The sequence below is a fragment of the Ixodes scapularis genome, unplaced genomic scaffold, assembly GCF_016920785.2.
Source record: "Ixodes scapularis isolate PalLabHiFi unplaced genomic scaffold, ASM1692078v2 PGA_scaffold10__122_contigs__length_95168666, whole genome shotgun sequence".
Classification (NCBI taxonomy): Eukaryota; Metazoa; Arthropoda; class Arachnida; order Ixodida; family Ixodidae; genus Ixodes; species Ixodes scapularis.
Genome location: NW_024609836.1, coordinates 73,033,411 through 73,057,824, shown reverse-complemented (window position 1 = coordinate 73,057,824; position 24,414 = coordinate 73,033,411). Strand labels below are relative to the sequence as shown.

Here is a 24,414-nt window from a genome sequence, read left to right as displayed (position 1 = left end):
CTGTTCCTTGGCTTTCTCGGGCTGTTTCAAAAAGCCGAAATTCCCAAATAAAAACCAAATATTCGCCTTCCCCCTTCCCCCCCCCCCCCAAAAAAAAAAAAAAGCGAACACTCCTAGTAGCAGGTAATCGCGAAGTGACCTCGTCTACATTTGCTATAGTGAACAGTTTTTTTTATTTCAGAAACCGTCGTGTATCCACGATTGCTAGAGCCAAGAGAAGATGGCGGACAATTCACCCTGCACGTGAGAGATAACCTTACTCTCAACTTAAAAAAAAGTTCGATATTTTCCCCGCACATATACCTCGCCGAACACGTTGAAGGGAAGGTAATCAACTCACTGGTACGTGTGCCAATTTGTTTGTTATAGAAACGTACGATACTTAGCAACAGCATATAGAGATTAGGCGCCCAAGCAGAAGTCTGCAGTGCTTTTACCTCTCTGAACAGGAGCCTCTTAAAACAGGATCAAATTGTATGTCTCAGATAATAGTGCGATATCAGTCGGCAACATTCATATTTTTATTGATAGTGCGATCAACAACCAGCGATGCTGAAGAACATTTAAAGCAGACTCAATTAATTTTAAAATGTATAGATTTCAACTGAGCTTGTATAGCTTGAACATAAAGGTAAAAACCTGAGAGTGGGGTCGGAAATACTTCAAACAGTAAGAAAACACGGAGTTGCTTCAGGGGTGATTCAATGGCATAAATAAAACTGGAGAGCAAAAAAAGAAAATAGCTGCAGCCATTAAAAAAAAGGGGGGATTTCTATTGGATTGTGGTGGTGGTATTGTCCCTCGTTTTCTCGCACTGCAAAACGTTACATAATAGTGTTGGTGTCTGTCTTTCTAAAATAAACGGAAGAATTGGCACAGTGCTATTCGATTTTGGCCACTATTTTAAGAGGTATTTAGAGACAGCCTTTAAGGGTTGCGGGGCACGCTTCGCTCACAAGAAAATTCCCCGACCTTAAGAAGCTTCCTATATTGTCGCTGCCAGCCTAAGAAACGCAGGGCGAAGCCAATCAGATGGCGGCACTAGCCGATGAGGACCCCAAAGAACCAATCACGAACCAAGAAACGTGAATTAACATAGTAAGTCACGCCCGCGTTTCTTCAGCTGTGGGTGATTATGAGTTCTGATAACCTGACTCGTTATTCAGACCACTATCAGCATGCGTTTGAATCACTGTTCTGATGAAGTATACTTTCTAATATCCTGTTCTGTTTGCAGTTTTCTTCTTGTTAATATGAGTGTTTTGAACAACCTATTTACTGGACAAGCTCTGCCGTGTAACCCATCTAATTTTCTTGTCTTAGTTCATGTATAAAAATCTACACATTTCTCGCCAATCATAAAGTAATCATATGGAATCGGCGAAAATTTTGAAAGGCTCATGGCGAAATTCGTTATATCTAACAAAAAAATAACGAAAAAAGATGCCTATACTGTGAATGTTCATACAGCAGAAGGTCTCGTTCAGAGCTCCGGAGAAGTAGTTTAGCCAGAACAGCACGGCTGCAAAGTTAGGGTCTTTAGAGTTCAACGGGCAAATATCATAATGCAGAAGCACACCGTACGGTTCTCCTCCACCTCGGAACAGGAAGGGAGGGAACTTGAACCCAGGAAAGATCCGACCCAACGGCAACAGCAGAAACCTCGTTCCCCATGCAAACTTTCTGAAAACTTACCCTTGTTACTCAAAATCACATTTATTTGTAACCTAGTCTTGTATATGCTAACGTGTCTTGTGGTTTCTCCGAGACAGGTAAATGGCACCGAGCTTGAAAGAAATCTCTACCACGATTCGGAACACGCTTCTTCGCTGCTGGTGGAGAGGAGAGGACGCGATGTTCAAGTGGTAATATATTTCCTCTAAGAGCTCATAAGATTACTCGCTAATGACCTGACTTGTCGGTAACTGAAGTTCTTGTACGAGCGTCGGGAGTAAAGGATACCCAAATCAAACGACAACAAAGGATTTCCCAAGGAGCAGCAGAATTCATCAGATCAAAACAATACCAAAGCGGAGCGCAAGTTCGTCTGCTCTTTGCACTAGGAGTGGCGATGATGTCAAAACCCCGAGCTCTTATTGGCTGATTGAAAAATCGGTGGGCAGACCTCAAGGCATTTAGCATAAAGGCCTACACACTGTCCTTTCAATCAAAGCCAATCAGAGCTCGACGTCGTTCTGACGTCACCGTACATCCTGTGCAAGAAGCAGACAACCTGCTCTCGGCATTGCTTACAAGTGACTACAGCGATTACTATATTTAGAAAGTCATTACTATTGCTGTGCGTACTGCGGACAGCTGAAACTGAGACAAATTCACCGAGCGAGCACTGTTCTTTGAGTGTAAATTTTGTTTTCGTCTTTGAATTTATGGTAGTAAAAAACCCGTAGAAGCCAAAGAAGAGCCAAAATTTACCTTTTTCGGACAGGAGCTGTGTATCCTGGTCCTAAAACGCCAAACAAGTGTCAGTGTTAGGCTTCACTGCGACGCAGTTCGGCTGTCATCCGACACTTCTGGGACTAAATCGGCAAGCAAGTGCCAGAGTTAGGCTTTACTTCCGGTTGTTCGGTTTTCACGTAGCAACTTTGGATATAAATTGCCGAACAAGTGGCAAATTTAGGCTTTAGTGTTGGTTCTTCGGATCATGGTGTGCTCAAGTCTGGCACTTTAAGACTAATGTGGCGAGCCAGAGAGAATTCATAGAAACACCAAAGAAAAGTGCCCCGACACTTATTAACGCCTTTGAGTAAAACCGTATAAGGCCACAGATAGGCCCCTAGGGTTGCCAAGCTTGTGACCAGTCGTTTCTCTGGTGTGCTCCCTGGATACAGCTATAAATATAGACCGATGCGCTGAAACCCTGTAGTGTACTTTGCTTGCGACTTCTTTATAGCAATAAATTATACTCCGCCAAAGTAACACTCCAACACCGATTTCCACAGCTCCGTTTAGTCCTTTTCCCAAACAAAGCTTTCGGCTCGCTTTAAATTAGAGCCACCTTTAGCTGCCCCTTTTGCTCCTCGTTGAAACGCAGCAATTAAAACACGTATGTTCATGGGGTAAGCACCGTGGTTTCCATACAAATGCAATAACTTGTCGGCATTCTTGATTAAGTGAAAGGAGCAGTATGGAAATCAATAAAGTGGGAATGCCGCTTATTCTTGCCACGTTCCTGTACCGTCGTACAACATCGCCTGCGTAGGCTTGACTACGATAAGCACTCTAATAGCATTGCTTTGGGTACATTTTGAGATAATGTCAGGGATATACATGACTGGCACATGATATCTTCACACCATGCTGGTGGTCAATCTTACTTGATCTTGTCAAGAAGAACAGGTTGTCACAATAGAAAAACCCAGAGACAAGAAGCTAACAAGGACAAGAACAACACCGTCTCAGAACCAGCACAGCAATGATTTAATTTGACCCACTCTCCCTTCTAGCTTCTCTTCACATATCACTAGCACAACTCCGTGTCATCGGCAGGATCCACATCTGAAGGTCTCAAACAAAAAGACACGTGCACGCCTGCAGTCTTAAGCATCCGGTGAACCATCAACACTAGACCCGCAAAAATGGCGGTGTCTCATCGTCCAAAACAAGCCTTAGCTCCCAAACAACGGTTTGGAATAATTTAGTGATAAACAAAACTAAAAAAGAAAATTAGAAGAAATCATCTAGCTGGACAAAGAAAATAGACTAGAGAAACAAGAACGTTCGTGTCTCCTCATCCAATGTCAAAGGGTGCCTCTTATTACAATTTCCGGGGCTCGTAATCCTAATTGTTTCCTTAATAGACCTCTTAAACAGATCTTTTTCTTTGCTAGCAACCGTCGTCTCAGCCCAGTCTGGGTAACAATTATTGCACTCATTGAGAGGGTTTACAATTTCAGAATTGACCAAAGTCAACCGCTCTTTTAACAAGTTCTGTTATGCGAAATGTACGCCGCAGAAAGTACGCCCACGGCGGCAAGGTCACCACAATGACAGCTGGGCCTCTAAACTCGTCAAACACAAAGTTGGGGCCGAAGTGGACGGAGCGCACCGATTGGCCTATCACGACGATGACTTTGCGTTTTTTTTTTCGCAGACGTCCAATCAGCGCGCTCCGTGAACTTTCGGCTCCAACTTTGTGTTTGACGAGTTTAGGGCCCCTGGTGTGACGTCAGTGAAAGCCACGTATTAGAAGTGGCATGAGCCGTAGCTTGCAGACATGTTGATAGCGCCTAAACGTATCAAACGCGAGTAATACTGTTTAGTGATGTCGTGGCATGTTATACAGTCGACAGGGTGAACTTTAGAATGAGGGGAAGAGGTAGGACCGCCCCCCCCCCCCCCCCCCCCCGACCTTCTTCGAACTCTCTTTGCCTTCCAGAGATGTTCTGCCATTTTTGAAGAGCAAGTGCCGCTCAAAACACTCACACAATTCACTGCTTTTTGACAAAGGCTGCTGAAACATATCAAAGGTCTCTGCTTTGGATTTGCCATGTTTGACGAAGAGATGTTCTTCGCTCTCGCTCCAGTTCGTGGTCTATTGTGAAATCCTCATTGTGTTCGTGCATGTTGTCACAAAAAATTGTTTAGTGCGGATCCAATAGTTCACAGAACGACGCCCTTTGGCCTAATGTCGCAGGAAGGCTCCTGCCATCAACTGCAGTGCGCTCATCACCGTGCTGCGTCGTAAATATGAACACCTTCTCAACGTATGTTGAGAAGGTGGTTGAGAACGTGTGTTGAGAAAGACAACAACGTGCGTCATGTGCTCGCTGTGCCTAACGGGAAATTGGGCCGCATAACTCTGTCCACTGCGAAAGCCGTCGACGTTGATTTTGGCAAGTTTGTTGGTCTCATTTTTTTACAGAGAAATAACTTCGCCTTGAAATTTCACATGGTAAACCTGGCCTACTCAATGCATATCCGGTGAAAGATTAAGTTTTCTATGCGTAAGCGCCTATGTTTCCAGCTCATATTGCTCTGTCGGATCCGCTGGAACCTCCTATATTTCAATAATGATCAACCGCCATTGTCAAAAATTAACCTCCAGCTACATTATTTTTTTTTATATATAATCACTTACACTGGTCTGTCTCTTTCCTTTTCTCCAGAGAGGAATACTAACGAGAGACCTGCGGATTGAACCGTTGCTTGCCGAGAAACGTTCGAAACATGGCGATATCGCCCACATGGTATACCAAGTCGACATGAAACTTCCGGACGACTACTCCGGTTTGTATACTGAACACGGTGTGCTGCCACATTAGAGACCATCGTTGTTCGTGGGCACAAGATATGAAGAGAGATGATAATACACCGCAATACTGGTATATTCAAGATGTTCCAAAACGATGTGACAAAAACCAAATTTTGCGGTCGTCCCAATATTCGCGCGAGCACATTCTAGTGGATGGATGGCCACCGACAGCTTAGGAAATCCAGGGCGTGGCCTATCACGCGTCCTGCTTCGTGATTGGGTCGAGTCGCCCTTATCGGCTCAATCCAGCAATCTTATTGGCTGCGATAATAATATGCGCGAAGCTCGCCACGCTCCGCGTTTCCCGAGCTGTCCGCGTGACTATGCGGGCAGAAGTGTTGTACACGTTCCTCAAAAAAAGGAACGAAAGCTCGTTCCTCGTTGCTTCTGATTTTTGGAACGCGTTCCCGTTACAAGTTACATCTGTGAAAATGGAACTCGTTCCCGTTACAGTTTAAGAAATGGAACGTATCGTTACATATGCGTTACATTTGTATTTTGCTAATTACTATATTTAGTTTAATCAAGCAGAGTTGCTTTTTTTATCTATCCCATTAGTAGTGAACATACGAGTTTGTATGTCGTTACGGAAGGGCAACAGGAGAAGAAATCAAGCGGAAGCAGGGTTTCATTTGTGTATATATTCAAGTTAAAAATCTCAGCTTTCAACCATATTCATGTTTGTAGTGGACAATTCAGACGAGCCGAATGTACCTTTACCCAACATTGCACGAGCGTTTTACGGAAACCTCACACGTTTCAATTGAGCGAAGTCCCTTGTTTGAACTTAACAACAGTTGCTTCTCGATGTTGCTGTCCGCATGACGAGCAAGTCGAGGAGAGGGTAGGGCTTTTGGGAGGTTAGTCATAAAAAGTACAAATACTTTTTTGTAAGGTTCGCTTTGTTGATCATTTTGAAGGTGGGGGGGGGGGGGGGGGGGGGGAGGACAAGAGAAGAAATAATGGTTATTTTTTTGTGTGTATCTTTTAAGTGACAATGTTCGGGATACAAGGGTGCGTTCGATGTCTGGCAGTCTGTGATCTTGTTGTAACTGTAGGTCTCGTTATGGAAGTTCAGAAGTGGCTGTAGTCGGCCTTAGATTTCTGGGAGGATTCGTGGAACTAAAGAAAGTAGCTGAGCTTGAAATAGCCCTCTTTCTTTGTCTTTTCCTACGACTAAAAGCCTTGCTTTTTGTACCGCGGTTTCGGACACTCAAAAGCGGATAAATGTCCACCAGCTCTCCCGCACCCGAAACTGTTAGCAAGCGAGGACCACACAAAATAATCCACAAGATTAGTAGCCGAAAAAGTAACGATATCCCGCACTTAGTAAAGATATGGTTTTTGTATTTTCAAAATTACCCTGTTCGATGCAAAATAATAATTACCCCACTGGACGAAAAAAAGGAACGCCTTTAGTCTTTCCGTTCCAGTAAAAATGTAACGCGTTCCCGTTCCAGTTCCAGCGATGCAAAATGGAACGGCGGCGTTCCTTCGTTCCTCCTAAAAGGAACGCGTTCCAGGAACGCCGTTCCTTGGAACGCCGTTCCGTACAACACTGGCAGAAAGTAATGGAGAGGAGGATGCCAGAGCGTGCGGGAACTTCAGAACACCGAGCTCTGACTGGAGTGATGAACGGGTAGACGTAAAGCTAGCTTCCTGCGTCTCTACTGTGTCTTCGAAGTTCTAACCACTGATCCCCATTGTATTAGACTAGATCGCGGATTGAGGCTTGTCGTGCTGGGTGTCGAGTGGCACCACCTGGCGGCCATCACTTGACACCAGCTAATGCATGGAAAAAACGAGAAAAAGTGACATTTACCCCGTTTCTAAGCTGTTGTCGGCACTGAAACTTTTTGGCTGCTTTTCGAGAAGCCTGCCAAATAGCTCGTGCATAAACATTAAAAGTGACAGCCCTCAGGACTCTTATGGATAGATGTTTTGTGGTCGAGAGTGACTCTGCTGGGTGAAAAATGTAATGCAGCTCAATGCGACGAAAGTTACCTAAAGTTACCGCGGAGATGGCGGCGGTTTCGATGAGGTGAGTCTAGCAAGCAACAAGCTTGAAAGCTTTGCTACGCGGAATTCGCTCACTCACAAAAAGCCGCTGTCGCGCATGGAACTTTTTCCGACATTCATCAACTTCTGGGCTTCCCCGAGGACGGTCTTATTGGCGCCAGGTTCCTTTGTTTACTCTACGACGACAGCAAGCTTTCCAGCTCAATCGTGGGAGCTCTGGCACGACTGAGTTTTGCAATGCGCGTTCGAACGCCTGACAGGTACTATTGTGATATAAAAACACCCAATATAATGATCACAAAACATCATAAAATATTCGCATTCGAGTACCGCGTACAAGCTTCAACATTTCTACTTCTGTGTGTGTTTCTCACAAAGACTTGCGTGTATTGCCCGGTGTCAAGCAATGTCCGCGGGAGTGCCACCGTCCGCGATCACTACGTAAAGGTCCGCGGCGAAGAACCACCTGGTTCAGAAGAAACGCAGTAATGTCGGGTGCTGTGGCGTTGGGAAGGGGCCGCTTTTTTCGACGTAACGTGTTAGATGGCTGATAGCCACAACTATCGTTGTTTTGGGAAGTGGAGGCCGGGAGGGGTCCGAAGAGCTCAACTCCCACAACGTCGAATGGTAAATGCTACGGGTTGGAGTATTCCCGGAGAAAACGACGTGGGACGCTCTCGACGCTGGCACCGGTGGAAACTCCTGACGTACTTGAATATAATCCTATACATTCTGGGCCAAAATTACCGATGTCAAACTCTTGTGTAGGTTCTTAGAAATCAGAGATGGTCGGCAGTGGGGTCATCTGTAATATTTGTTGTTGTAGATGTTCAGGGATGACAAGAAGTCAACGCCTACCCTGTTGATAATAGTTTCGACTAAAGAACATCCCGTCAATAATAAAAAATCTGTTGGATTTTATTAGTTAAGCGTTTATTTTTGGACGGATTGGTACCATTCAAATGAGAGATTATCAGATGTATCCACGGATCTGTACGCTGGTCGGAAGGCAAAGCCCCGCGGGAAAATGGAGCGATTGAGGCTGCCTTGTTTGTCAGGCGAAACTGTACTAGTGACAATGGGAAGTGGACATCCAGTAAATGGATCATCGTCTTGACGCTTTGGGCCACTTTTATAGACGATATGAAAATTATACTTCTGAAGTTTTAGGGCCCATCACCCAAGGCGTTTTTAAGAGATGCAAGCCAGTACAAAGAGCGGGAATCGGTGACCTCTTCGAAGTGTTTTCTATAGAGGTATGGTCAGAATTCGCCTATAACCCAGACTACGGCAAGAGCTTCGCGCTCTGTGGTCGAAAAGTTTCGCTCAGGTTTGGTCAAAGACCGGCTTGCATACGAGATAACATGTTCGCCTGAGCAATCTTTTGATCTTTGTAATAACACAGCGCCAAGGTCAAAGCTGCTTGCATCAATACAAATAATTTTGGTAGCAGAAGGGTCAAAGTGGCGTAAAATTGGCGGAGCTCTCAGAACTAACCGCAAGAAGGTAAATGCATGCCGACAATCATTGGATTATTGAAACAACGTGTCTTTTTGTATTAACTGATGGAAAGGGCGGGCGATTTCGGCGAACTAACAGAACATATCGACAGAAGTATGAGAAAAGGCAGATAAAACCTTGACGTTGCTTAATGTTTTGGGGGTTTTGGGAATTCGGTCACTGCTCGAATTTTGTCACGATCGGGAATGATGCCTATCGCATTTACAATATGACCAAGAACCTTTACCTCCTCAGCTACAAATAGACAATATTATTAAACCCAGGAAGAGACTCTACGCTGAAACGATTTGAGCATGACGTTTTTTGCGCTTGCTGCATGCTCAGTGTCACGACGCCGACCTTATTTTAAGTCCTAAATATATTTTCGACACGTGTGCCGGAACTTTAACGCTCTATCTTTTTACATTGTACTTATCCAAGTATTTTTTGCAAGCCATGACCAAATCAGGTTACAGTTTTAATTGCCCTCCTTGCTGTTTATAGATAATTTCGTAATGCACGATGACAAGGACAAGGCAAGTTAAGGATCGAAATGTCACGGTTGACCTCGGCGATATCATGTCCATTTGGCCTCGGCGATATCATGTTCATCTAGCCCTGTCTCCTGGCACATGAATAGTCGAGACAGAGAGAAACCGCCCGGTTGACAGTTCGAGATAGCTCTTGCGATAGATATGTTGCATCCGTTCCAGGATTGATTACGAATGCTTGTGAATCTACATTCGAAGTGCTTACCAGATTGGTAATTGTTGACCATGATAGTTTAAGCCCCAAAATTCAGATGTGGTCTTATAATTTGCCATTTTTCCGGCTCATATAACCTGCTTTTGAGCGTCGAATAATATATATCTTATTCTCGTCTTAAGGATATTGTAACACTATTTTGATGTAAGCTAAAGACGTACGAAGCTTCCCGTCGAAGATTGCTATACACAAATGTGCTGTACTAAATTATAATTATTGTTTTCACCTTTCAGTTTCGTCTGCCAGCCGGAAATTAAAGAAACGGAACCTCGGTAATGAAACTTAAAATATATTTAGCCTACCAAAAATGAGTTGTCTTGAGAGAGTTCAGAAGGGTTGCGTCGACAGCTTCACTATCCTTGCTCAAAGGACCGCTGAAAACCCCAAAATCCTAATTCTTTTATTGCTCAAATGCATCAAATTGGTTTTCATTTCTTAAAGTTTGTCAAATACATTTACGAAGCATTTTTTTTTTTTTTTTTTTACAACGCTTGAGATTGCATTACGCATCTCTTTCAATGTATCAAAAGCAAGACCGGAAGACCAGAAGTGACAGAGGAAAGCACCTCGTACTCTCCTTGTCTCCTGTTTATTTTTCGGGGCGAAGCTCCTTAGGGGCTAGCCATGTCGGTATGTCCATCCGCGGTCGGGTGCACGTGCTCACGTGCTCGTGAGCACGTGCTCCCGTGCTCGTGTAGGGCAAAAAAAAAAACATCTCCACGTGGTGAATGATAATTCCTGTTTACGCCAAAACGTTTCTTTTTTTTTTAAGTTACATGGTGAAATTTAGCCGGGGAAGGTAGGGTTGGAATGAATCCCCGTGGTATGGTCGGTAAACTGCTTACTGTGCAAAATGCCAAAATCAATCAACAACAAAAAAAAAATCTCACCTTTTCGGGTTTTTTTTTTTTTTCATTTGTGACGTAATCGATTATGAAGTTTAGAAGCTTTGTAAGCGACAAACTACTCAATATATATAAAAAGGATCATCTTTAAGCGCGTCTTACGAATATACAAAGTAGCACTCCTTTGTCGTAATTGTAGCTCTCTTATTAAAACAGAAACGCAGCTCATTTCTCTAAATGTGGCAAAATTGCACGTCAGTATTCAAAAAAAAAAACTCGATTTTCTATTTTCTTCAAACTCTCATTTCGGAAGTTGAGAACCGTATGCACAGCACATAACCGTGAAGTTCAAATGCCCTCACACGAGAAACGACTATCGCCGCGAAAACAAGGCGAAGGAAGTAGTATCTCGAGAGTCGGTATCTTAGTGTTCAACATTGTGTGACGGCAAACAAAACCAGCTTACCCTTTCTAAGTATCCATGCGTACCAAATGGAATACGGAAAGAACTTTATAACTATAAGGGCTTTGTTGTTGGGTGTTTCCCTGTCAGTTGATACAGTGATCGTCCGGGTCATATCTTGTATATTTCCGTAAAATATATACTATATGAAAGTCATGGCCTTGAGGAAAAGCACTCAGCTACACATACAGGGTGTTTCACGAAACGCGGACCAAATCGTTCCTGTGAAACGTACGCATCGCACAGAAAGAGGATTGATGTAATATTGGCTCCTACCAAGGTGCAAATTTAGGAAAAATTAAGTGTTTCATATAAATAGGTGGATCATTACTTTTAGTGATTAACTTCGTGAATAATCAAGTTTAAGGCACCATTTTAATTGCAAACATAGGGACATAATTTCAAACCCATGTTATAGGGATGTAAGGCATGCCCGTCCTTTTGCGACGCTCCGTCAAATACACTCAATTTGGACGTGTTTGGAAAGAGGGGGGATACGTATCAGGAGGCAATGCGAGTAAACACCAATATAAAGCTAAACTAGTGACACCATAATTTTATATACCCTGCGGTAAAACAGCACCGCTGTACAGCCTTTGTCGGTTCTAGAAAATATCTCGTTGGAACCGACGCCGTGCTGCAAAGCCATTATTACAAAGACAGGCTAACTGAATTCGAGTAAAGGTTTGTTGTCGTTCTTTTTCTTAAGAAGGCCATATGTTATTTTTATTAAAAATAGCGCAAAAAGTACGGGACAAAAAGCCGAAGATGCACACCGTGCGTTGCCCAATGTTTTGCCATCAGAAGTTAATTCAGGTCACTGTAATCACTGTAAACGGCTAAGGAGAGTTGAAAAAAACATTAGTCTTTTTTTTCCTAATAATATTGACGTGCAATTTTGACCCATTTAGATACACCCAAGCTGAGTTTCTGCAATCATAACAAACCTACAATACTAGCTAAGCACATTTTGCTATATATTCGTAACATGCATTTAAAGATGATCATTTTGATATATCTTCTGTTGTTTCATACGGAGTTACTCGTTTGCAAATAATATTTGAATGTGCCTCTAAAACGTGTTTATTTGACATGTATCGAATTTTTAATATCTTTTTGCAGGGAAATCTTTTATTGTAGTTTTAATATTCTGTGTTTATGTCGTAAAGTTTCATGAAATAAGTAGAAACAATTATTACTACGTCCATGCTTCAATGTGAAATCGACAGCTGTGCAAACACCACAGTGAAACCTTCGCAAATTTCACGCCTTGAGATTCGTAATTTTATATCCCCGAAAGAACACTAGCTACGGCATACGCATATAGCTGAATGCTCCTTCTAAGAACATGGCTTTAATATACATATTTTACTTAAATACAAAAAATATGACCCGGACCATCCTTGCAGAATACGACGTGGAAACACCCTACGGTAAATTTAATATAATATTGAGTTGCCTTACCAAAATATATTCCTAAAAACTCCAACTAACAGTTATAATTTGGAGTAAGAGGCGTATTGAGACAAGGAGATAACACCAAAAATAATACGAGCAAGTATTAAATGCAACAAAAAATATTCTTCCAAATAAAATATTTATCAAAACCTAGCCTATTTTTATAGTTACTAATGGAACAAATTGTTATTCTTTCTTGAACTTTCATTGAGAGCTTACAGTTAACAAAAGCATGCTCCAAGCAGTTGGCGAATATCCCCGACTGAAAAATCTTTGAAGAACAACTAACCAGGTCCTTATTGCGAATGTTGCCCGCCATTCGAAAAGCAAGCGATTGCATTTTAAACCTTTGAAATGAGATATATGCTAACGGCTGTCATATTCGACTTCAATTCTCAGATGAAACATCAAGAGGCTCAATCGAAGATGTAGTTATGGAAGTCTTCGTCATAATGGATCCAAGCTACAGCAGCCATTTTTCGTCTTGGATATCCGCAGTGCCCTACGTCGCCATGTTTTTCAATTGTGTGAGTTGCATTGTCTCTCTTTTAGTCACCCACGCGCTGCCCTGACGTTACACCACTGGACGCATGCGCAGACGGTCCACTTCACGCGAATCTGGTTCCTGCCCATGTTGAGTGGCGACACCTCGTGGTGGAAATGCGCCTTTTCCCACACGAAGTGTGGGCTTGTTTGTGGACAGCGCGTTGACCTATATGACCGTTAGTACTAAAACATCTTAGCGTGTCATACTTTGATCGACATTGAGGCAAACATCATTAACGCAAACATTTCTGTACTGTACCCAGTCACATTTCTGCAGCCCTATCAGGGGCTAGAGCGCGAGAGTGTCGGCCACGCCAGGAAAACAATGCCCGACCTTTTTTACGGCTGCTGCGTAGGCTCTGTTCATTTCTTGTGCGCGATGGTGTAAAATGCAGAAACCGCTCGGGTAACCCAGTGTTTTTGATAACGTACGGTTGCCTTACCGCAGTGCTACATCAACAGACAATCACGTAGGAGTAGACAGAGTTGTCCATTTTAAACTACACAAAGCTTTCATTGCATCTGACGGTCATAAAGCTAAACTGCAAAAAAATTGGCTGAATGAAAACAAAAATCTGAACACAACAGGTAGTGACTGCCAGACGACATAATGACGCCATCTCTATCCTGACTGATTGACCTCTATGTATTCAGATAAGAAAACAGTACGAAGATAACCCAAATGGCAGGGCCCATAAAGGCCTAGCTACACAAGTCATCGCGTCTAGGGATGACATCAAAGGGCTCTTCCCAGCTTCTTAAAGCAGCCAGTGCGTAACTTGGGCTGATGTGTACGGATGCGCATTAAAGCCGTAGCTTTTGGATGGTGGCAGCACAAGCAAACCAATGTTTTCTGTGGGGAGCCAAGCCAAGAAGATCTGGAAGAATATTTCCATGAACTGAGCACCCGACATACTTTACAGCCCCTATACAGTACTTACGACGTGCGCTAACATAAGTGTCACTGCTATTGTTAACAATTTCACAAGATGCCGATAGTTTTATGGCATCACAATTGCGTCACTATGCCTTCACCATGACGTCTTAGTAACATTTAGTTTACTTCCACTGATGGACAGGACATAGATCAAAGCACCAAGCTTACTGGCATTACCGTTAAGTGTGTGATTAATATAAGCTACCACCATATCCTTTAGACATATTATCTAACTTCCGATTCGTAACTGAAGACACGTTACCAGAATAATAACATTTGAGAGACATCCTAGCCCCGACCGTCGCGAACTTACCGGGAGTATCTTCTTACATATGCATAGGCACCCTCGCACAAAGAATAAGAAAATGCTTTCATGGCAAACTTTTTTCTTTTTTTTTTCTTTTTGCGCAAACGATCATGTATCTAACAAATACTCCTGCGCTGCATATATGCTCCCGACTAACAATAAATAAAAACGCATTACTCATTCCGTCGACTCCAATGGTGCGTGCTTGTACAACTGCTTTCGTTTCTCTTCTAGGTAAACAATAGATTTGCAGAGGTGAGTATTTTTGGGGCCAAAATCGAGCTTCGAGTCGTCGGCTTTGAGAAGAGCGGCCCTGTAAGTGTACAAACTCACGCTACTAAAAGCAGTAGCGGAGAAACTTATTGTCTTACGAATGAATAACATTTGTATAATACAAATACTTCAATCAATAATACATCAATGTATGTCTCGACTGCACCATGTTGTAAGGTTATCTGTTTCTCCTTGTATGTTAAAGCTCGCGTCTGTTTGGGTGAAGGCCGATACACACAGTTGCGTTTAGGGCGTTCGACTGCGCTGCGTCGAGAAACGAGAGTGAATCACCGGCACATATGTGCTTCGAATGAAGCGTGAAATCCAATTGAAGAAGTAGCTTGGCACACGACATAAGAAGCAGGGATGTCCTGGTTTCTCTCAGCCGCAACGCAGTCAAACGCACCCAAACGCTCTCAAATGCAACTGTGTGTAGGGGCCATTAGCATTCTTTCAACGCAAAGTATCTTGGATTAATCAAGTAATTAAACGAGCGCATCCAGCCAAGCTCTAATTCTCAGAGTCCCAACGTTTCGGGACCTATTCGGCATCTCCTTCAGGGGTATCTACGGCAAAAGCCATTAAGTTGCGGTACGCCTATTGTGATCCCAATGGCCAATGGGGAGCAGCGGGCTTTAACAAGCTTCGGCGTACGGACGTACGTCGAAGCTTGTTAAAGCCCGCTGCGTACAACGAGAAAGCTGCAGAAGATACGAAAATGCAAGGCATAGTGCTCCTCAAAGGCCATAGACATAGTCACCGCTGAAAAAGTGGCTAGTAAGCTTCGAAACCGTTTGTTCCTGAGATTTACTAGTTGGTGGGACGCCCTTTTTTTCCCCCAACCAGACAAAATTATATTAAATTTTCTCATTCTAATAAAAAGGTGCTTGCGGTTACCACGAATAGGTCAATTTTTTAGGGAGTCTTCCGTGCCCCGTCTTGGGTTCATAATGTACTATATAGCAAGCGAGCCAATTCAGCAGACTATACCGGCGAACATTTGCACAATCCCTAGCGCACAATACACGTTAAGGATCTCAGGTTAGCAGTATAGTTTCGCAACGCCGAATCGTCAGTCTGCGGCGGAGACCCGAATACCAGTATTTCAAGGTCAGTGGAACTGGCACCTGTAACGATTCCCTGCAACACAATTATCTTTGTACACTGCTCATTGTAAAAAGCAGCAGTTGTGGTGGAATACAAAAATACTAAATTAAAGAGACAGTGACCGTAACGGAATTATCTATAGTCTGTTGTACGTTAACTATAGTAGGATAAGATCATTCCACGAAGCCCTCCTTTATTTCCATTTTAACGAGCATCGAACTTTATGTGAGGCGCTCACCCTCTTATTTTAAGCCTGCAGCGAAAAATGGGGGCCACTATGATCGCGCCTACACTAATTAAAAATATATTCCTAGTAAAAAAATCTTATATGTGTAAGAAATTTTTATGTCCAATAAACGCATATGATTAAATAAGATCATATAAGAACATACAAGAACTTTACAATAACAAAGAAGAACAATATAAAAAATATTTAAGATTATATAAAAAGTTATAAGAAACGGATAAGAAGTTTCTTATAACTTCTTTTATAATTTTATATTGTTCTTATATATTCTTATAAAGTTCTCGTATGTTCTTATATGATCATATTTGATAATTGTGTTTATTGGAGATAGATATTTAAACATATTAGATTTCTATTAGGAATATTTGTAAGATAGTGGCCAGTGATCCAGAGATATGTACAGGTGCTAATTAGAATGAGAAAAGGGGATCGCTTTGCGATCGATATGCAAAACAGAGTAATTTCCTGAAATATACAAACCAAAACATTTCCAAGAAGCAGAATTTTTTTAAGCATGTAATTAGTGATACGCTTAAACTGGCTGATCCCAGCCGTCTCTAAGTCGACCATGTTTTGTTTTTGTTTTTTTGTTTGTTTGTTTGTTGTTTCGCTTGTGTAGCAGCCCCCTTATGAAAAGGTTAATGACGACAAGATCGATGGGCCATTAACCTTCCCGTTACTCGACCGCTACATTGCTGGAACATCTACCGTGAATTCCGCCGATGTAGTAGTTCTCATGACAGCGTAAGTACCCGGGTTCAAGAAAATTATCCGCAGAGTACGCAAAGAAAGTGGAATCCCCGCGCAAGAAACTACTTATTTCTGCCTGTGCATAAGCTGTTGAGTGTAGTTCCTTCGTATTCATGGAAAGGGTCAGACTGGATGATATCACTGAACGAATATTGAGTGTTCTAGTATCCAGAATTTAAAAAAAAAATGTTCTCCAATTTTTGGTCAATGACAGCCTAAGAAACAGTAACTATACTCACGTTTTCGACTTCAAAATTTCCGCAATAATATATTGCGAATATACTTTTAGTAGACTGTATTATGTTCTTTGAGGCATCGTGATCATAATCCTTGTCGTCATATTTGTTCATGGTCCCGTACGTAGGCGGCGCATATGGTCGGCGTACAATGTTGTATAATATGTATCTCCTCTCTATTCTGTTATTCATTTCTTGTAGATATGACCTCCACCTTCCAGATAAAAACGGCCGCCCGAACTTTGCAGTACAAGGTAATACGTACATCAAATGAAGTATACAAGGTGTGGCTATTAAATAACGAGACTCATCTTCAAAACATTTATTTTAAAAAATAATAATTTAAATGTCTCCTTTTTATGTACTCCCTGTCCCTATAGACCGCTCCATGCGAATCTTCGATTGCTGAAAGCAACACTGGAGGTCATCAAGTGATAAGCCCTTCATATGAGTTTCGTCGTTTTTGCTTTTCTAGCATCAACAGAGTCAAACCTCCTTCCTTAGTTTCGAATCATACTTGATCTTGAGGAATAGGAAAAGTCAGACGGGTACGGGTCAAGATAGTACGGCGGGTGCTCCAACATGCTGATCCAGGAACGACATACTGGAAAAGCTTTGTGTGCTGCCGCGTTGTCTTGATGAAGGACTCATGAACTGTTCGTCCACATTTCAGGCCATGTCGTTCCTGGCTCCGAATAGAATCCCCGTGTTGGAGCATCCGCCGTACTCACTTGACCTGGCCCATCTTACTTTTTCTCCTCCTCAAGATCAAGTCTGGGTTGAAAGGAACGAGGCTCGACTCTTGATGCTGTGAAGGAAAAAGCGACGGAACTCATGATGGGCTTATCACTTGATGACCTATAGCATTGCTTTCAACAATGGAAGGTTCACATGGAGTGGTGTTGGGACAGGGGAGGGGAATGCATGGGAGACTAACTTTCAACTGTGTAAATTTTATGAACAATTCTTTTTTGTAGGAGTGATTTTATTATTTGTTAGCCACACCTCGTACATTACTAAAGTTTGGGCATTCCGGGGTCATTTTCAAAGCCGCTCCCTTGATATGATTATATACATTTGCTCGTGCAGAGAGTACGAGAAACATTTTAATTCCCTCTTTCACCATGCCTCTATGCACCGTGGGGTCTCGCTAAGAAAGCTTATTTATATACGTCTTAAACTTTTTTGTAATGCGCTAGTGTGCCAGATTGATTCTGAACACCTACGTTGTACCATATTTATTTAAAAAATGCTGGGCTTCTAGTTCAGCAGAGGATTTTCACTGTTTTATAAAACGGCTAATTTGAGAACAGAGGAGATGCCCATATAAATTTTTATAATGACTAACTTTGCGCTTTAAATCTTATGTCTGGTCGTTTCAAAAATCTCTTGCTCGAAAGCAGTTCGCGTTCGCTACATCAAAAGGTCATTATTTCTTCACTCCTTTTATTTCACAGCTTAACAAATGTATTCCAGACGCGGTACTGTCTTTTACCGCATTTAATGAAGTTGATTTATTATAGATAATTGCGCTTTCCTTGCCACAAAATTATAAAAATGTAAACCGCTAAAAAAATTGCCCTTTTTGTTAAAAGGTTTGGCGAGAGTAGGCAAGGCGTGCACAAAAGAAAAGACTGCCATTGTAGAGGACTTCCCAAAGCTCTTAACGGGTGTCGAGGCAGCTGCCCATGAAATCGCTCATCTGTGAGTCGTTAAAAACTTGTTATTAATATCGTGCTGTACGATTGTTCATTTCAACGCGGCTGAAAGTTATTGAGGAAGCGGTGTCTCCTTCAAGGTTTGGTGCTGTGCATGACGGCCAAGGATCTGCCGCATCTTGTCCAGCGAAGTCCGGCCATATCATGACGCCAGCAATCGGAGATATAAGATTACTCAGCTTTTCTTGGTGCAGTCAAGCTGCCATGGAGGCGTTCTTTAGGTAAGAATTTCCCCTAACACCTCTTGACATCTTACCTGAAAACACGTCGGTCTTATTGCTGTCATGAACCTTGTTTCTTGCTTTTACTAAATACTTATACGAAACCTACGAAAGAAGTGTTAGTTTTAACAAACATGAGTTTTTGTAGTTTAAGGCAGAAAAATATGACAAAAAGCTAGATGAGCTTAAAATCCTCAACTAGCAGTCAGGACAAAATGTCATGTGATCTGGTGCCAATTATATGCTGCCAGTGGCCGCGCTTACATTAATGCGAAAGTGACACGTCGAATTGAAATATAAGATCAGTCACTGCCATACTGCTTCCTTCTTACTTCCTGCTCTGCCCAATTATATTATTGTCATCAAAATTCAATGCGTCATAGTCGCGCCTATGCAAACGCAGCCAATGGCTTCATTTAGTAGATCCGATATGAGTGCATCCAGTGGATATGTCACTACTATCAGTACATGAAGAGAGAAACCGGGCGCCTGGAGTCGGTCTCTTCTCAGTTTTATGCGCTACAGTTCACGTGGAAGGTAGGAACAAATCTCAACGTTCCGATCTGCTCAAAGAGAACATTACTTTTTCATCGTGTTCAACCTGCTACAATACTTCTTACTTTATAACTATTTGATTTAGATACAAGACAAACGCACATCAAAAGCATCACACAAGGCAAACTCTATACGTAAAACAATATCTTGGGAATTTTTTGTAAGGAAAGGGTTTCATTTCAATCATCACGTGAAAACTGGTGTGATTTAAAACACAATTTAAATCACCTTGAATTTTATTATCCACCACGTTCAAAATTAAACAATATAACTCGTTAGTGAGTTTGTCTGTAAAGTTTCTACTCAAGTAAAATATTAACTTTTTTTCTAATAACCTTAGGGATATACAGACATTTTTCTTTTATTTGAAAGGTTTTTGGAATATTCGTTTCCTATTTTCGTAAAATCCAATTCTTGCTTTTTTTCTTTCTGACCAGTGGCGTAGACTATCGGTGTCTAGATGTATTATCGAGAAATATCATGTTTGCCAAAATGACCGAGCTACCGGGAACTAAAGTTGACGGCGTCGCTCTATGCAAACTCAAGTACCCTCGTTTCAGTAATGTCAGAGTGGCCACAGTAAGTAGAAAGCTTGTTAAGTGCAATAAGCAATACCCAGTTTGCTATTAAGTTATGAGTATGCTCGTTCAGTTTTCGTGTTCTATTCTGAAGAATGTTTCGTACCGAGAGCACGAAACCCTCGACGGTTCTTGCACTTTGTAGGACTTACTGGGCTGGACACGGATCACAGGGGACGTTGAGTATTCGTCAGTGGCGGCGCCAGCAAATGGGCACCGGAAATCTTGCTTAGGTCGAAAATACGCTACAGAATTTTGATCAGTGCTCGAAGGTATTAATAGCCAAGTAGGCGCCATCAAATAGAAATAAGCGTGGTAGAAGCCTCTTTCTCTTTCTCTCTGTCTCCTTATTGTATTTCCTTCCTCTGCTGGCACAATGTATCAAGTAACCCTGGAAACTTTCTCATCTGCATATAACTAGACCGAAGGTATTACAGTAATTACGAGATCAAATTTACGCACAATCTATGAGAAGTGGTCGCTTATAACATTGCCCGAATTATTTCAAGCCGAAGGTGAAACAATGATGTGTAAGAAATTATAGAATATATACGCCTATCGCGAGTGTTTCAGGAAAAAAAAGGGTAGACGGCGCCAGTGCGTTCTCTCGTAGCATAGATCTCAAGATATATAACTCTTAAATAAATGTTAGGGGGAAAAAAAAGAAAATACTGGCTAGGTGGCGCAAGCCGCCGCCCGATTCAAAGGGCTCAGCCTCATTAATCCATCCATCCATCTATCGTATAAGCATTCGCAAGCGGTTACGTACTAGCTCAACCATATTTAGGCAGATAAAGTGTAATCGTGTGTGTGTGGAAAGAAAAGCGGGGGAGGGGGGGGGGTGCAAAAGAATAAGGAGCTTTTGGAGGTGCGTACTTTGTCGCGCTTTGTACGTTTCTTGGTTCCGTATTCTACCTTTTTTTTATATATAATCTTGGTTCTTATTTAACTTTAACTTGGTTTTGCATCTAACCTTTTATTTATTTGCTCTATTACATCAACAGAAGGTATGATGATTCTGATTTCTTCATTCCATCTGGCTTTGGCCTTCTACTTCCCAGTGAGATTTTGCCGAAGCGATAGCTTTTCACCTAAACAAATGCATATCTCTAACTTTCTAAAATCTGTCTTTGTTAAAATGCAGAACCATTCGGATGCCCTGTGTTCTAAGACCCCTATGCATTTCTACTCCATCATTATTATTGTCACAACCATGAGCAATCCCGTTACCTACGAATCGGCCTATAAACAAACAAACGTATTGTCAGTACGGCATGAACTTTTAAACATTAGCATTAGCACGATTAGAAATGATGACATTAATGTTGCTACAAAATAGAAATACTAAAACATAGCATTAGTTTGTGCATTTTCGGGTGACATACTTTATGACTGAAATTCCCTATTTTTATGTAGCGACCAAGCGACTCCATCAAGTGTGTGATACGGTGTCAAATGCAGAACCGGAGAAATACAATATACGCTTCTTTGCGCGCTCCTGACGGCACGCCTTGCGTCTATGAAGGCGAATCAGAAAAGGTAATATTAATTTCAGCGTAAATTTGGTACATGACTGTTGTAGTAAATGGGGGAGGGGGGGGGGGGGGGTTGCGACGTGACTTTTTGCATTTTTTGGTAGGTTACAGAGCAGCAGCAGTTTGCGAAGCACTGTATTTACCGTTTAAACTGTACAATATAAACTAAAGGATTCTGTCGAGACAAGAGATACTCAAAACGATACAGATTAACTATGTGACACCCTACGCCAGTGAGCTCCCTAAAACTTGATAGAAATCATTCAGTATACCTCTGTGACAAATTTGTCAATCAGTTCTCTGAAGGTGAGTGGAAAACAAAGCCACAGACCTCGTTAGCAGTATAAAGGTTGTTGTAACTTTAAAAGGCCAGAGTTAAGCTTACCAACTCATTGCCACCCACCATAGCGGTCAGATATTTGTTTTTCCACAAGCTCACTTAAATCCTTTGAAACCCTATACGACCACTCCGGCGAAAATAGAAGATCTCATGACATTGTTTTAGGACAGTGTAAAAATTAACAATTTTAACTACGCCATCAAACTTTCTAAAACAAACGGTGAAAATGTCTGATATCGCCTCCGAATGCTCACATTCATCACAGTTTCGTTTTGTCACTAAATCGATCCAGTATCGTCAGCTGTACCTTACACAATGCGTCACGATTTTAGCAGTTCTTTCATTCTACCATCATGGGAGGGAGAACACGTTAAAATGCATAACCGAAGCAGACGTAGACACTACACGGAAAAAGAATGCAGAAAACATTGACATCACCAAACATTTCTGGTAGACGCCAAAAGTTATTTAAGATGATAGTTATTCTGGTTATTCCCAAGAGGGTGGAATAAAAATTCGTGAATATCCTGAATAAGTATTTTATACGCTAAATGGTTGCCTTTTAATAAAATAGAAAAGTCCTATTTTGCACTCACCGGTCTTTTAACTTACTGACCTTTTAAGGGGACACACCCCCTGGGAGGGACAACTTTTGAACCCTTCACTTAAAATTAATGATATTTACAGGGCAAACTGATGTCATGGTAGAGGGTGCGTAGCAAAATTTCAGATCTGTCGGTTCGTATCAGCAACAACACATTGTTGCTGCTGATACGTGTTGCTGAACAGCAACACGCCTACATTGTTTAGTTAATCTATCGTCGGAAAACTATCACAATATTCAAGATTTTTATTTGCTAGACATGGAGCAGAATGCCTAGGAGGTGCGGCTATAAAAAGTTTTTTTGTAACATGTAGTTTGTTTATATATATCTTCTTTCCTGCAAAATTGGTCACCTTTTTAGTCTTCTGTGTCTTTCACAAAATGTCAGCATTTTTCATAAAAAACATCCATAAAGTGACAAAACAATTCCCTAGCCGCATTCCATATTAAATTTCAGTCAGGAAAAGTGAAGAATGAGCCTTCCCTGTATTGCCATTATGAAACGATAGATTGACTAAAATGGAATTTATACCAAAAAGTGGAACGGAGAAAAATGTGTTCAAAGTGTTTCAAACTCTACCTTTTCTTTTGCTTCGGTGGACCAAAAATAATTTGTAAAAAATTAACCATGCAGTGTAAACTAATGAAACTTTCTGAAAATAATCTCTAGATGTTGGCGGATGTGAATATGTAACTTTTCAAAATCGTTGTTTTCTACAAAATATTTTTTTTTGCTGGGTGTTGTCTAACTTTAAGTTCTTGCTTGGTCAACTCAGGCAGCCTGTTAAAATCCCTGTCCGTTCTTCTGTTTCAGATGTGTATAAACGGTTTATGTGTACCTAAACCGAATTAAAATTAGGCCCACAAGCAACCTACATGAAATAACTAATTATGCGCCACAAGGTACGAAGAGTTACAAGTCTTTGCGAATGAAGATCCCAGGACCTCGAAGAAAACTTAAAGCGTGCTATCCTTTTCAGTTAGAGGAGCAGAAAGAGTCCTACTGGATATTCAAAATACTCATATGTCAAGTTGTGACTCCCATAATCTCAATGCACACGTACCAAATTCCATTAAAATCTCGCTGCATAAAACCTGATTTTTTTTTCTGGTTTCCTCATTACTTGGTAAGACTCGACCAATGCCTCCCACAAGAGTGTACTGCTCAATGTTTCAAACTCAAAAATAAAAAAAATGCGAAAAGAATTCCTAAACAAGCGCAGAAAACCGCTAAACTTAAAACGCTAGCCAAGAATGACCGTTTTAACATCACATTATTTTTGCACCCATAATATTCCAATGGCGTCTCAAGCGATATCTAACTGATAGTTTTGCTTAGAGTAAGCAAAAATAGCGACCCCATACTGCTTAGCATCAAAATTAAACTATTTACGATCGATAAATGTAAAGTGGAAAACGTTTTAGACTGCCAGAGAACATGCTAACATGACTTGAGAACCACTTAAAGTACCGCCAACCACAAAACGGATATTTCTTCCGCTAGACAACTCAGAAAATATCTAAAGTGGCAACACTGTCGGATTTTCTACGCCATCTACAGCGTGCCAGAGGGAAGGGGGGGGGGGTGCAAATTGTACACCATGTGCTGAGCCAGCGCTGGTATGGGAAACATCACCTATAGAATAATAAAATCCCGTGCGCTAGAATCTTGACCCCATCGCAGCGAGGCTGCAGAGCAGACAAGGATTGGACACGGGTGCCACGTCAGCGTTCGGCAGGGCCTCGTGACCAATCAGCGCGTTTAAGGACGCTCGACGTCGGGCTCGGGTCCAATCGTTGAGTTGGCGCCATGCGAGTCTGCATGGTTACATCTCATGGAGGAGAAGAAAATTGTTTCCAGGCTTTGAGGTGGTGCTGGGCTTTGGCGCGTTGTTTCGGACGCAGCACAGCGTTGTGTACTTTCAGATATCGTGAGTTCAAGAAATGCCAGCCTTTTTCGGCTCAGATACGGGTTGCCTTTGTGTAAAAGAGTGCATCTTTCTAATCGTGACTGCACATATAGACACTGCGCATCGCAGGTTAGGCAGTCGTAGTGCGTTAGCCTGGTTCATGTCAAGGCACCGCCCCCTTCTTGTATCTGTGTCTGTATGGTGGATCGGTGGCCGAGTGGGCTAGCG

At 41.9% G+C, this 24,414-nt stretch overlaps 1 protein-coding gene across 1 annotated transcript in view; it reads left to right on the top strand.

Annotated features, from left to right (window-relative positions):
* Positions 1-23,350, top strand: part of LOC115328556 (venom metalloproteinase antarease-like TtrivMP_A) — a 28,662-nt gene extending 5,312 nt beyond the window's left edge. Inside the window, exons 2-14 of the mRNA XM_040211736.1 lie at positions 182-342; positions 1,773-1,865; positions 5,127-5,247; positions 9,790-9,828; positions 12,722-12,849; positions 14,347-14,427; positions 16,359-16,483; positions 16,927-16,979; positions 18,321-18,429; positions 18,524-18,664; positions 19,657-19,798; positions 21,214-21,336; positions 23,091-23,350. Of these exons, the coding sequence (XP_040067670.1) occupies positions 182-342; positions 1,773-1,865; positions 5,127-5,247; positions 9,790-9,828; positions 12,722-12,849; positions 14,347-14,427; positions 16,359-16,483; positions 16,927-16,979; positions 18,321-18,429; positions 18,524-18,664; positions 19,657-19,798; positions 21,214-21,336; positions 23,091-23,129 (1,355 nt within the window). The 3' untranslated portion in view covers positions 23,130-23,350. The remainder of the gene's footprint in view (positions 1-181; positions 343-1,772; positions 1,866-5,126; positions 5,248-9,789; positions 9,829-12,721; positions 12,850-14,346; positions 14,428-16,358; positions 16,484-16,926; positions 16,980-18,320; positions 18,430-18,523; positions 18,665-19,656; positions 19,799-21,213; positions 21,337-23,090) is intronic.
* The last annotated feature ends 1,064 nt before the right edge of the window (positions 23,351-24,414 follow it).